Source organism: Tamandua tetradactyla, chromosome 10, assembly GCF_023851605.1.
Source record: "Tamandua tetradactyla isolate mTamTet1 chromosome 10, mTamTet1.pri, whole genome shotgun sequence".
In the NCBI taxonomy this organism is placed as follows: Eukaryota; Metazoa; Chordata; class Mammalia; order Pilosa; family Myrmecophagidae; genus Tamandua; species Tamandua tetradactyla.
The window spans coordinates 47,976,607-47,990,957 of NC_135336.1; the positions used below are offsets into that span (position 1 = coordinate 47,976,607).

General features: G+C 39.5%; 1 protein-coding gene across 2 annotated transcripts in view; it reads right to left on the minus strand.

Moving 5' to 3' along the window:
* Positions 1–3,390: 3,390 nt before the first annotated feature.
* Positions 3,391–14,351, minus strand: part of LOC143648474 (cell cycle control protein 50C-like) — a 48,075-nt gene continuing 37,114 nt past the window's right edge. The window contains exons 7-8 of one of the 2 annotated variants that reach the window (XM_077118601.1): positions 5,151–5,360; positions 3,391–3,835 (exon numbers count right to left, since the gene is read on the minus strand). In XM_077118601.1, coding sequence (XP_076974716.1) covers positions 3,645–3,835; positions 5,151–5,360 — 401 coding nt within the window. In that variant the 3' untranslated portion in view covers positions 3,391–3,644. The remainder of the gene's footprint in view (positions 3,836–5,150; positions 5,361–14,351) is intronic. The other variant, XM_077118602.1, reaches the window with a different exon arrangement.

A 14,351-nucleotide genomic window follows, 5' to 3' on the forward strand; every position in this document is an offset into this window, starting at 1 on the left:
ACACAAGGATGAAGAATTAAAAGAATGGAGGGTAAAGATAAGAGAAAGATGGCAGGGGAAAGGAATGAAAGAATAAGAGAAAAAGAAAATCAGAAAAATTAAGCATGTCATTTTGTGTAGAATTATTTGTGAATGATGATGCTTTTCCCCTGACAGAGAGATAATGAGGATGGCATCCAGATTTTATAGCAGGGTGAGAGTCGTGTGAAGGAAACTGCTTTGGGTTGCTGACTTCTAGAGAAGCAGAGGAAGAGAACTACACAATCTCCATTCTGCCACATAACTTGTGACATTTATTTTTCTTGAGTAGTTTAATATCTAATGACATGACATGTTTTTATAAAGGGTCTTTCTTTCAAGAAGATGACTCTAACACAAAGTGAAATGAGGAGTAGGAACACACAGGGGCCCCAGCATTGTTAGCATCTTACAACTGACAAACAACATCGAGATGTAACTAATGTGTTCATGCCTTTTCCAATCAGTACCTTAAGGGAGGAGTGTGGACTAAAAGGGCAAGAGTCCAGGAGTCAGTGGGCCTGGTTTATATGTAGTTCTGGCCCTTCTTAGCCCTCTACCCTGAATAGGTCACCTAATCTTGAGGAAGAACAATTGCTCAGTTGTCTAGAGCATTGCCAATCTCTGGTGTGTTCGTTTCCTACTGCTGCTGTAACAAATTACCATAAATCCAACAACATAAACTCAACAACACAACACAAATTTACAATTTAGAATTCTGGAGGTCAGATGATTAAAACCAAGGAGTCAGGAGGGCTGACTTTTTCAGCTCCTAGGGGCTGCTTGAATTCCTTGGCTCATGGCTGCTTCCTCATATCACTCTGGCCTCTGCTTCCTACATTTCCTACTATTCCTCTGATCTCCTTTCTCTCTCCTCTAAGGATCTTTGTGATTACATCAGCCCCAACAGATAATCCAGGATAACTTCTCCATATTAAGAATTTTAACTTAATCACATCTGCAAAGTCCTCTTTACCATATAAAGTAGCATTCACAGATTCTGGGGATTAGCATGTGAACATCTTTGGAAGGTCATTATTCAGCCTTCCATATCAGTAGTCATTGGTTACTGATCGTAGGTGAGATAGGGAAAGTATTCCAAGATTTCAGAGTTGGTACCTGTGGTGGTTTGAAGCTGCATGTACCCCAGAAAAACATATTCTTAAATTTAATCCCTTCTTGTGGGTGTGAACCCTTTGTAAGTAGGATCTTTTGATGAGGCTGCTTCATTTAAGTTGTGACCAACCTCATTTAGGATGAGAATTAATCCTATTACTGGGTTCCTCATAAATGGAATGGAGGGTGGGAGGGAGGGCGAGAGAGGGAGAGGGGGAGAGAGAGAGAGAGAGAGAGAGAGAGAGAGAGAGAGAGAGCGAGAGAGAGAGAGAGAGAGAGAGAGAGAGAGCCTAGAAGCAAGAAGCTGAAATTAATGAAACCTAGAAGAGAAAGGAGAGACCCCCAGTCACCACCGTGTGTTTTGCTATGTGGTAGAGGAGCCAAGGATCACCACTAGCCAGTCTTTGGCAAGAAAGCAGTGCCTTGTTGATGCCTTTTAAGTATTAAAAAAATATATTTTTACCGAGAAATCTTCACACACACACATAGTCCATCTGTAGTATACAATTAATGGTTCACAATATTATCACATAGTTGTGTATTCATCACCATGATCATTTTTAGAACATTTGCATCACTCCAGAAAAGGAAATAAAAAAACAAAAAAAAAAAACCTCATGCATCACATCCCATACCCCTTACCACTCCCTCTCATTGGCCACTAGTATTTTAATCTATCCAATTGTTTACCCTTTGTGCCAGTTTGAAAGGATGTATGTACCTTAGAAAAGCCATGTTTTAATTCTAATCCCATTTTGTAAAGGCAGCCATTTCTTCTAATCCCTATTCCGTACTATATGTTGGAAACTTTAATTAGATTACCTCCCTGGAGATGTGACTCAATCAATAGTGGTTGTTAAACTGGATTAGGTGGAAACGTGTCTCTACCCATTCTAGGTGGATATTGATTAGTTTATTGGAATACTATAAAAGAGGAAACATTTTGGAGAAAGCAGGAGATTCAGAGAGAGCAGAGCAAAATGACATAGCACCAGAAGCAGAGTCCACCAGCCAGCAACCTTTGGAGATGAAGAAGGAAAATGCCTCCCAGGGAGCTTCATGAAATAGGAAGCCAGGAGAGAAAGCTAGCAGATAAGGCCATGTTTGCCACGTGCCTTTCCAGATGAGAGAGAAACCCTGACCATGTTCGCCTTGTGCCTTTCCACTTGACTGAGAAACCCTGAACTTCATCAGCCTTTTTGAATCAAGGTATCTTTTCCTGGATGCCTTAGATTGGACATTTCTATAGACTTGTTTTAACTGGGGTATTTTCTTGGTCTTAGAACTGTAAACTAGCAACTTATTAAATTCCCCTTTTTAAAAGCCATTCCATTTCTGGTATATTGCATTCTGGCATCTAGTAAACTAGACCACCCTTTATCCCCCTATTATTTATTATTTTTTTTGGTCTTTATTATTTTACTCATTGGTCCATACCCTGGATAAAAGGAGCATCAGACAGAAGGTTTTCACAATCACATGGCCACATTTTAAAAGCTATATAGTTATACAATCTTCTTTGGGAACATAGTTCAACAGTACTTCCCTCTAGCCACTCCAATACACCACAAACTAAAAAGGATAACTATATAACAAATAAGAATAACTTCCAGGATAACCTCTCGACTCTGTTCGAAATCTCTCAGCCACTGAAACTTTATTTCGTCTCATTTCTCTCTTCCCCCTCTTGGTCAAGAAGGTTCTCTCACCCATGATGCTGGGTCCCATCTCATCCCAGAAGTCCTGTCCCACGTTGCTAGGGAGATTTACACCTCTGGGAGTCAAGTCCCAAGAAGGGGGTAGGGCAGTGAGTTCACCTGTCGAGTTAGCTTAGAGAGAGGCCACATTGAGTCAGTCACTTTAATGTTTCCCTTTTGTTCACATCAATAACTTCAGGGAACTTTCTAGCTTTTCTTTTTAGGATATTTCTGTATTATGGATTCTTGGGGAACTCCTATAATCTCTTCTTTGGCTTATTCTTTGTGGAGAAAACTTAGTCTAAAGCCATAGAAAGGGGAGAACATTGAATAAACCAATTTTCAAAAATCATCCTGATACTCATTTTAACAATTATTGTTTTAAAGACTATAATAATTTCAACCAGTTCATCAAGACTCATGGTCCAGGCCTGATCTGATGCTTAAACAGCCTACTCATGGGGCCCAAGCTTACTTATTCTCGTCTGGTGGCCACATTCTCCTAAGGTATTCATCTGTCTTTAGGCACAAAGACTTCAAATAAATACTCAAGACTTGGTTAAGAGCTCAAGTATGATTTATCTTCCCCATCCAAAGGCACTTTACTACACATAATTGAGACAGTTTTTTCTTTTACTTCCTTTTTTTTAACTCTAAAGTTGCATTATCTATCTATGATTACATCTGATCAGTCAATCCATGTCTCATTGTTGAAATATCCCAGTCATTTCAAGACTTTTCAGAAATCTTTGGCTTTGTTACTGAACCGTCCATTTCTTTCTTCTACATTTCTTTTTATAGGTTGAGGAAACTTTACTGCTGGAGGAAGAATGTTTTCCTTTTTTTCAGCATTAAGTGAGCTGCTATCATGGAAAAGAGGACCAACCATGTCATGGCTCCTGTCACAGTGTAGGCGAAACCTAAGAAAAGTCCACTGCCTCCGTCCCATGTCAGGGTGGAAAGAACAACTGCTTTTTCTCCTTGGAAACTGGTTACTGGAAAGTCTAAGAAAACCTGTTAAGGATCTATGTCAGCACTTTTCATCTCCAGTACTGCATTTGCTAAATACATTTTGATTGAAATTGCTGTTCATGTAGGTAAAAAATCACTGACTATTCAATTTCATATGGTTCAACCTAATTGTTAAAAAGCAGCAATCTGTCTTACTGTAATAAAAGTAAGTATAAACAAGTTTACCCTCTAAACAGCAGCAATCTATGAAAGAGAATTCTGATTCAAATAGACCTGAATGAGTTATAGGCAACTAAATAATGAACAGATATGTGAAGTTTCCTTTGGCAAACCCAAGGAAACCAAAAGAATACAGATAGGTTTTCCAACAAATCTGAACTTTTGTTTGTCTATCAGGAGATAGATCTAGGGCAAGCTAAAGTCCTTAATATGCTAAGGTTTGGGATCCTACCTCAGGAAGAATTCGTTTTCCTTAAGGGAAAGGAAGAACAAAAACAAAAGAATGAGATGGATGGCAAAATTTGGGGGGTGAAAACCAAAGATGGGTGTATTCATTTGGGTTTTGAAAAGATCAGCAGCTCCTGCTGCTAGGGAGAAAGTATTTGAAGTGGGTTTGCTATCATTAGCATTTTAATGATGTCATTTTGATTATGCATGTGGCTGGAGGTTTTTAAACATCTGGTGCTTTTGAAACCAAACTAATAAACAAATAAAGGCTTCTTATAGCAACAGCAGAAGACCGTGCATTTCCCAGCAAAGCTCTTAAAAGGCCTTAAGTCACTTGGCAACATGCTATTTAAAGGCACAAGGAAACTTGTTAGGAAGTAAGTTATTTTTCTTTTACATCAAAATTCCTCATTTTCACCAGGCCCTTAGATCCCACCTCTGCTCATCTGCCCAGCTGCTTTCTCCCTCTCTCATTTCCATTAAGAATGCTTTCTTCCTAACTCCCAGAACATTTCTGCCTTGAGGTTTAGTTGATATTCCAGTTTTGCTTCTTATCATACCTCTCTTTACTTTCACGGTCCTCCATCTTATCCCATCCTATGCAGCATGCTTCTCCTCATTGTTTTAGATCTCTAGGCCCAGTGTTATTTAATCTTTCTTGTGGGACAGAAACAGTTCATCCTATTTTAACCTAAATATTGGATGTTCTTAATTATTTTTAATACTGTTATTCCTAGAGAAAATAGTACAGCGAGATGGTGATATGGTATTACCTTTAGAAGAACCATGCCTCTCTCTTTTTTTAAAATACAGATTTGACATAAAGAATGGAAAAGTTTAGAATACAATAATTTGACAACCAGTTAGCTAAATGGACACCAGTTTTCCTTAAAAGGATACTATAGGTTATGTTGAAACTATAGTTACCAGCTGGCAAGCCTTCAGTAAAATGTTGTATTCGATTTAGACGACGGTAAAATTTTTTGAAAGTGGGAAAGGCAGCCGTCCGCATCCACACAATGAAGTCATCATTGATAAAGCCATTGTTGCCTGGATCCTCTTCATCCAGTTCATAGGCAGGCTTAGACCAGTATAGTGGCTTTGTGGATCCTATGAGAGAAAAATAAGAGATATGTTGGAAAAAATAATCAATCCCTTCAGTTTTCTTTAGAATGTAGAGAATGAAAAAACTTCTATATTTGAAGAAAGATTTAAAAAAAAACTTTTTAAAAAAATTTTTTATTAATTAAAAAAAATTTCAAGAAACACAAACATTCCCAACACATACACTCAGCAATTCACAATATCATCACATAGTTGCATATTCATCATCATAATCATTTCCCAGAACATTAGCATCAATTCAGAAAAAGAAATAAAAAGACAACAGAAAAATATAACAAACAAAGAAAAAAAATTTTACAGGCCATACCCCTTACTGATCCCTTTCATTGATCACTAGCATTTCAAACTAAATCTATTTTAACATTTGTTCCCCCTATTATTTATTTTTATTCCATATGTTCCTCTCATCTGTTGACAAGGTAGATAAAAGGAGCATGAGACACAAGGTTTTCACAATCACACAGTCACATTGTGAAAGCTATATCATTACACAATCATCATCAAGAAACATGGCTACTGGAACACAGCTCTACATTTTCAGGCAGTTCCCTCCAGCCTCTCCATTACATCTTGGATAACAAAGTGATATCTACTTAATGCATAAGAATAACCTCCAGGATAACCTCTTGACTCTGTTTGGAATCTCTCAGCCATTAACACTTTGTCTCATTTCACTCTTCCCCCTTTTGTTCTAGAAGGTTTTCTCAATTCCTTGATGCTGAATCTCAGCTCATTCTGGGATTTCTGTCCCATGTTGCCAGGAAGATCCACACCCCTGGGAGTCATGTCCCACGTAGACAGGGGGAGGGTGGTGAGTCTGCTTGCTGTGTTGGCTGGAGAGAGAGGCCACATCTGAGCAACAAAAGTGGTTCTCTTGGGGGTGACTCTTAGGCCTAATTTTAAGTAGGCTTGACCTATCCTTTGTGGGGTTAAGTTTCATAAGAACAAACCCCAAGACTGGGGGCTCTGCCTATAGCTTTCGTTGTCCACACTGCTTGTGAGAATATCAAGAATTCAACTTGGGGAAGTTGAGTTTTCCCCCGTTCTCACCATTCCCCGAAGGGGACTTTGCAAATACTTTTCCACTCACTGATCAAATCGCTCTGGGATTCATCATGGCATCACCTGGACAAACCAACAAAATCTCATGTCCTATACAAAGTTCCATGTACTTAAGGTATTGAATCAACTATCTACATAAGTTATATTAGGAGATGCACTAGTCAAAGCATAGATTTGTACCAAATAAACATTTTTTGCTTTAGTCTCACACATTAGTTGAAATTTTAAAATATTAAGTACCATCTATTTTCAGCACACTGCAGTAATGACATTCCTTTGTTCTTCCTCATGCAAAACCACTTTTTAAATTTGTACATTTAGTCACTATCATTATACACTCTAGGCATTCCTAGATTACACCATCTCAGTCTTTATCATCTATCTTTCTTTGTGATTTCCTTTATGCCCCAGCCCTCCTCCCTCTATCATTCTCATATGCAGCTTCATTCAGTGTTTTAACATAATTGTATTACAGTTAGGTAATATTGTGCTGTCCATTTCTGAGTTTTTACATTCAGTCCTGTTGCACAACCTGTATCCCTTCAGCTCCAATTACCAGAGGTAATTGAGAGGAGGTAAGATACCTTACCCTATTTCTATCTCCTGATGGTCTCTGTTACCAAGGAAATATTCCAAGTTTATTCACTAATATCAGTTCATATCAGTGAGACCATACACTGATATCAAGAATTTGTCTTTTTGTTTCTGGCTAATCACACTCAGCATAATGTCCTTAAGGTCCATTCATGTTGTTACATGCTTCATAACTTTATTCTGTCTTACAGCTGCATAATATTTCATCTTATGTAAATGTCAGTTTGTTTAGCCAACTGTTTGTTGATGGACATTTTGGCTGTTTCCATCTCTTGGTAATTGTTAATAATGCTGTTATAAACATTGGTGTGTAAATGTCCATTTGTGTCCTTGCCCTTGTGTCCTTTGAGTAGAGAAAGCAGATAGTCCTGTTTTTTAATCCATTCTGCAGACTATGTCTTTTGATTGGAGAGTTTAATCCATTAACATTCAGTGTTATTACTGCATGTACTTTCTTCTACTATTTTGCCTTTTGGATTTTATACGTCACATCTAATTTTCCTTCTTTTTACCTTTACTCATAGTCTTCCTTTCTACACTCTTCTCCACACCTCTCTCTTGGTTCTGTCTTCATATCTGTCTCTAGTGTTCCCTTTAGTATTTCTTGCAGAGCTGGTCTCTTGGTCACAAATTCTCTCAGTGATTTTTTGTCTGAAAATGTTTTAATTTCTCCCTCATTTTTGAAGGATAATTTTGCTGGATATAGAATTCTTGGTTGGCAGTTTTTCTCTTTTAATAATTTAAATATATTATCCCACTGTCTTCTCGCCTCCATGGTTTCTGCTGAGAGATCTGCGCATAGTCTTATTGGGCTTTCCTTGTATGTGATGGACTGCTTTTCTCCTGCTGCTTTCAAGATCCTCTCTTCCTCTTTGACCTCTGACATTCTGATTATTAAATGTCTTGGAGTATGTCTATTTGGATCTATTCTCTTTGGGGTACGCTGCACTTCTTGGATCTGTAATTTTAAGTCTTTCCTAAGAGTTGGGAAATTTTCAGTGATAATTTCCTCCATTAGTTTTTCTCCTCCTTTTCCCTTCTCTTCTCCTTCTGGGACACCCACAACACCTATATTCGTGTGCTTCATATTGTCTTTCAATTCCCTGAGTCCCTGCTCATATTTTTCCATTTTTTTTCCTATAGTTTCTGTTTCTTGTCGGATTTCAGATGTTCCGTCCTCCAGTTTAGAGATTCTATGTTCTGTCTCTCAAAATCTACCATTGTAGGTTTCCATTGTTTTTTTCATCTCTTCTACTGTGTCGTTCATTCCCATAAGTTCTGTGATTTGTTTTTTCAGATTTTCAGTTTCTTCTTTTTGTTCTTTCCTTGCCTTCTTTATATCCTCCCTCAATTCACTGATTTGGTTTTTGATGAGGTTTTTCCATGTCTGTTTGTACATTCTGAATTAATTGTTTCAGCTCTTGTATGTCATCTGAATTGTTGGTTTGTTCCTTTGACTGGGCCATATCTTCAATTTTCCTAGTGTGATTTGTTATTTTTTGCTGGTGTCTAGGCATTTAATTACCTTAATTAGTTTATTCTGGAGATTGCTTTCACTTCTTTTATCTAGGGTTTTCTTGCTGGATGAATTTGTTGTCTATCTGTTCTTTGACATTCCGTTCAGCTTTATCTGGACCTTTAGCTTAAGTTTTGTTTAACAGAGGAGAATTTTTCAGTTCTTGTTTTCTTGTTTCTTGCCCTGCTTGTGTGGTGCCTTTCCCCCCCACACACTTAGGAGGGTCTACTTAGATATTATAGACCCCAGCCAGATTTTCCCAGACCAAACTGGCCTGCTATCAGGAAGAAAGAGTCACCTGCATTGGTTTTCCCTGAGGGTGAGACCCAGCAGGTTGAAAGACTTTCCTGTGAAGTCTCTGGACTCTGTTTTTCTTATCCTGCCCAGTATGTGGTGCTTGTCTGACTGCAGGTCCCACCAGCTTAAGATGATGCAGTACCTTTAACTTTGGCAGACTCTCCCTGCTGGGGGCGTGGTGGAGACAGAGGAGAGGTTGTAGGCTGGTTTTAATGGCTTCAAATTACCAAGCCCTGGTGTCTGAATTCCTTGATGGAGGGATTCCACCTGGGTGGGGCTTCACCCCTATCCTGGGGAAGGCACAGGCTCCAGATAAGCCCCCAAAAGAGCTCATTTCTGCCTATGCCTGGGGCAGTTGCACCCTGAAAAGTCCTGCCGCTGTATCCAGAGGCAGTCAAGCCTTTGTAGATACACAGCTACAAAAACCTCTGTTTCCTTCTCTTTTTTTCCCCCTTTTTCTGTCAGTATTGCCCCCTTGGCGCCAGGGCAAAAATGAGCAACCTCCACTTTGATCAGGTTCACCTAAGCTGGGGGTCTATTTTTAGTAGTCAGAATTTGTTAATTAGTTCCACAATTGGCATTTGATTGTGCCCAGTCCCTGCTGCTGGTAAAGTCCTTTCCTTTCCCCTCGGGAAGCAGCCATGGGGGAGGGGCACCGGCCACTGCAGCTTTGGGAACTCACGGTTCTGGGGGTGCTCACAGCCGGTCCAGCTGGTCCAGACTGGGGTACGCTGTGTGTCCGGTCACTGACGTGGCCCCAGGAGCTGTTCTGTACTGTTTCTGGTTATTTAGTAGTTGTTCTGGAGGACGAACTTAATGCGCACGTTGTTAAGCCGCCATTTTGACCCGGAACTGCCAAAAAAGACTTTTTTTTTTAAAAAAATGTATGCTTGCGTGTGTGTGTGTGTGTGTGTGTGTGTGTGTGTGTATGTGTGTGTAAGCTACTTCATATATTAGTATCAAAATTGATGGTTTAAGGGCGGGCCACCGTGGCTCAGCAGGCAAGAATGCTTGCTTGCCATCCAGAGGACCTGGGTTCAATTTCTGGTGCCTGCCCATGTAAAAAAAAAAAAGAAGAATTTAAAATTGATGGTTTAAGATTCAGGGCAAGATGGTTGCATAGTGAGGTATGGAATTTAGTTTATCCTCCAGAGCAGCTAGCAAATAGCCTGGAACTGCTGGGGAGACATCAGTGATCAGCATGCATGGTACACCAGTCTGGAATGGGTGGAATGGCTAAGATCCCACACAGAACTGTAAGTCTTCCCACCACGGAGGCCAGCACCCCTCCCCCACCAGCATCACAGGCTGGTTCCTGAGGGGAACGGAAACAGACTTTACTTAGTAGCAAGGAGTTAGCTAAACCAAGCTCCAATTTCATAAGTAATTAATAAATTCTGACTACTGAAAACAGACATGGAGCACAGATAAACCTGGAGTAAGCCCTAAAGGAACCAGGCACTTTGGCGCCAGCAGAGAAAGGAAGGGGCTGATGGGGAAAAAAAAAAACAAAGACTTTTTGAGTTGAATGGCACAAATACTAGAAAAGGTCTGGACCCCAAGGAAAGGGCCACATAGAGCCTGGGAACACACGGAATTACGTACAACTCCAGTTCTTGTTTGGAATGAGAGTCCAGTGCTGAAAAAGTTTTTTTTTTTTTTTTTTTTTTAACTTCTTAACAGCTCATTAGACAGAACTTGCAAGCACTCTCAGGTTTCAGCACTGCCCCAGGTAAGGGTGTAATAAAGGTATGTCTGAGAGACAAAGTAAATAGTTGGATGGACTATTCCATACAGGGTGCATTTTCTCCAAGAAAAGGGGGGCAAGTCCTGGCTCAAGTGGAGGCCCTTCTTCAGGGAATTCAGGCCCCAGGGGTTAGAAAACAGAAGCAATCAAAGCCTGCCCACTACCTCACCCTCAGTTTCAACCACACCCTTGGCAGGGAGAGACTACTGAAATTAAAGCTACCACGTCACTATATGCTGGTAGAAAGCTGCAGGCAGACAACTGCTACATGTTGGACAGGATAGGAAAAGCACAGAATCTAGAGGCTTCATAGGAAAGTCTGACAACCTGCTGGGTCTCACCTTCAAGGAAGCCTGGTACTGACTACTCTCTCTTCCCGAGACATGGACCTGTCTGTTCTGGGGTTAATCATAATATCATGCCTTACTCATATGGACTAACTATAATATAAAAACTCAGAGAACTGAATTCGAGAACATGGGTTATCAGGTTTGGGCCTATTGTAAAGAGTCCTAGACTGTTCTATTATTCACATCCATTCTGGAGTTGTAACAGTTATTTCTAAATTCTGAGATATTAAGCTATTTGTGTGTAATCTGGCCATTCCCTGAAACTTCCAGTATTTGTGTGACACCTGAAACTCTGAATTAGAGCACTGCAACTATGAAAGTCCCCATCAACAGATGAGTGGCTAAACAAACTGTGGTATATACATACGATGGAATATTATGCAGCTTTAAGACAGAATAAACTTATGAAGCATGTAATAACATGGATGAACCTAGAGAACATTATGCTGAGTGAGTCTAGCCAAAAACTAAAGGACAAATACTGCATGGTCCCACTGATGTGAACCGACATTCGAGAATAAACTTGGAATATGTCATTGGTAACAGAGACCAGCAGGAGTTAGAAACAGGGTAAGATAATGGGTAATTGGAGCTGAAGGGATACAGACTGTGCAACAGGACTAGATACAAAAACTCAAAAATGGACAGCACAATACTACCTAATTGTAATGTAATTATGTTAAAACACTGAATGAAGCTGCAAAAAAAAAGTGATCAGACTTTGACTAGAGATATGAATGAAGCTGCTCTAGATAGGACTAAAGTAAATCAGAATACAAGTTAGAGGATAATATTGGCCATATTTTAAAACTTCAACTTTTGTGTGAGACAAAAGGGGGAGATGTTTATTTGATGCAAAATTTATACTTTGGGTAACTCATTATCTAATTTAACTTGTATGGTCAGTTTTATTTGAAATTATAACTACATGGAATCTTGAATAGAGTGTGAGATCTCGATGGTTTGTACAGGTTAGTGTGATGCCCCATATGTCCCAGAATAATTTGGGCAAAGAATAAAAATGTATTTGCAAAGTTCCCTTGGGGACTTTCCCATGTGGGGAGTTCCTGACATTCTCAGAAGCAATGGGGACAACCAATTCAATAGGTTGAGCCCTTGATTTTGGGGTTCAACTGCATGAAACTTATTTCTGCAAAGGATAGACCAAGCCTACATATAATTATGCCTAAGGGTCACCCCTAGAGAACCTCTTTAGTTGCTCAGATGTGGCCTCTCACTCTAAGCCAACTTGGCAGGTGAACTCACTGCCCTCCCCCCTTCATAGGACACGATTCTCAGGGGTGTAAATCTCCCTGGCAATGTGGGTAAGAACTCCTGGGATGGGATAGGACCTGGCATCATGGGATTGAGAATGCCTTCTGGACCAAAAGGGGGAAGAGGGAAGAGAGATAAAATAAAGTTTCAGTGGCTGAGAGATTTCAAACAGAGTCCAGAGGTTATCCTGGAGGTTATTCTTATGCATTATATAGATATTCCTTTTTAGTTTATGGCACATTAGAATGGCTAGAGGGAAGTACCTGAAACTGTTGAATTGTATTCCAGTAGCCTTTGATTTTTGAAGACAATTTACAGTGTGACCTTGTAATTGCAAAAACCTTCTGTCTGGTGCTTCTTATATCCAAGGTATGGACAAATGAGTAAAAAATAAAGAAAAATAAACAAATAATGGGGGGGGTAAGGAGTAAAAAAAAATTCAGTAGATTGCAATACTAGTGGCCAATGAAAGGAAGGGGTAAGAGGAATGGGATGTATGAGTTTTTCTTTTTATTTCTTTTTCTGGATTGATGTAAATGTTCTAAAAATGATCATGATGATGAATACACAACTATGTGGTGATATTGTGTTCCACTGACTATATACTGTGAACAGACTGTATGTCAGTAAAGAGTTATCAATAAAAATATATATTTTAAAATGGTTTAACCAGGGAACTCCCTGATACTGTCTCAAAACTCCCAAGTCAATAGGCCAAGCCATTGATTTTTTTTTTCTTTTGGCATGTGCAGACTCGGGGAATCGAACCTCTAAAATGACAGGTGAGAATTCTAACACTGAGCTACCCTTGCACTGCTGTCAAGCTGTTGATTTTGATGCTTGCTCTATGAAGCTTATTTATGTAGGGGAGAAGCTTAGCTACCTATAGTTATGCCTAAGAGTTACTCCCATAGGACCTCTTTGTTGGTCAGATGTGGCCTTTCTCTCTCTCAACTCTGTTAGTGAATTCATTACCCATCCCCCTACATGGGACATGACACCCAGGGGTGAAAGTCTCCCTGGCAACATGGGATATGAATCCCAGGAATAAGCCTGTCCCTGGCACCATGAGATTGACAACGCCTTTGTAACCAAAAGGGGGAGAAGAATTGTAACAAAATAAGGTAGCAGTGGCTAAGAGAGTTCAAATATAATCCTCCTCCTTGGGAGAGAAGGAGGAGTTATCAGAGAAGATAGAATTTAACAAATGAATAAGACTGCTGAATAATTAATTGATATTTTTTAGTCTCCAATGTCTTGGAGCAGCTTGAAGGAAACCTAAAATTGTAGGATCATAACCCATACCAAACTCTGAAATCTGTTCTATAACTACTTGTTACAATGTGTGCTGGTTTGAAAGGATTATGTACCCTAGAAAAGCCATGCTTTAATCCTGATTTATCTTTTGTAGGCAGCTGTTTCTTTTAATCCCTATTCAGAACTGTAGGTTAAAAACTTGATCAGATTATCCCACAGAGATGTGACTTGCCCAAATGTGGGTATTAGCGATTAGGTGGAGGCGTGAGTCCACCTATTCCAGGTGGGTCTTGATTAGTTTACTGGAATCCTTTAAATGAGGAAGCATTTTGGAGAATGCTTCAGAATGATGAAAAAGCCATGAAAGAGCCATGAGAAGCATGAGAACCCACGCAGCCCAGAGACCCTTGGAGATAAAGAAGGAATACACCCCTAGGGGAGCTTCATGAAAGAAGAAGCCTGGAGAGAAAGCTAGCAGACATCGCCATGTTCACCATCTGCTTTTCTAGTTGAGAGAGAAACCCTGAACTTCATCGGCCTTTCCTGAGTGAAAGAACCTCTTGTTGGTGCCTTAATTTGGACAGTTTTATAGACTTGCTTTAATTGGGACAGTTTCATGGCCTTAGAACTGTAAATTAGCAACTTAACAAATTCCCCCTTTCAAAAGCTATTCCATTTCTGATATATGGCATTCAGGCACCTAGCAAAGTAGAACACAATGTAATTTGAAATTTATTGCTTTTTTTTGTATATATATTTCACAATAACAAACGTTAAAAACAAAATAATGATTTAAAGACTCTAAGAAAACATGATGTAATTCGTGGGAGGGAAGCAGAGAATTAAATTATATGTACATTATGTGTTTACTATGTAAA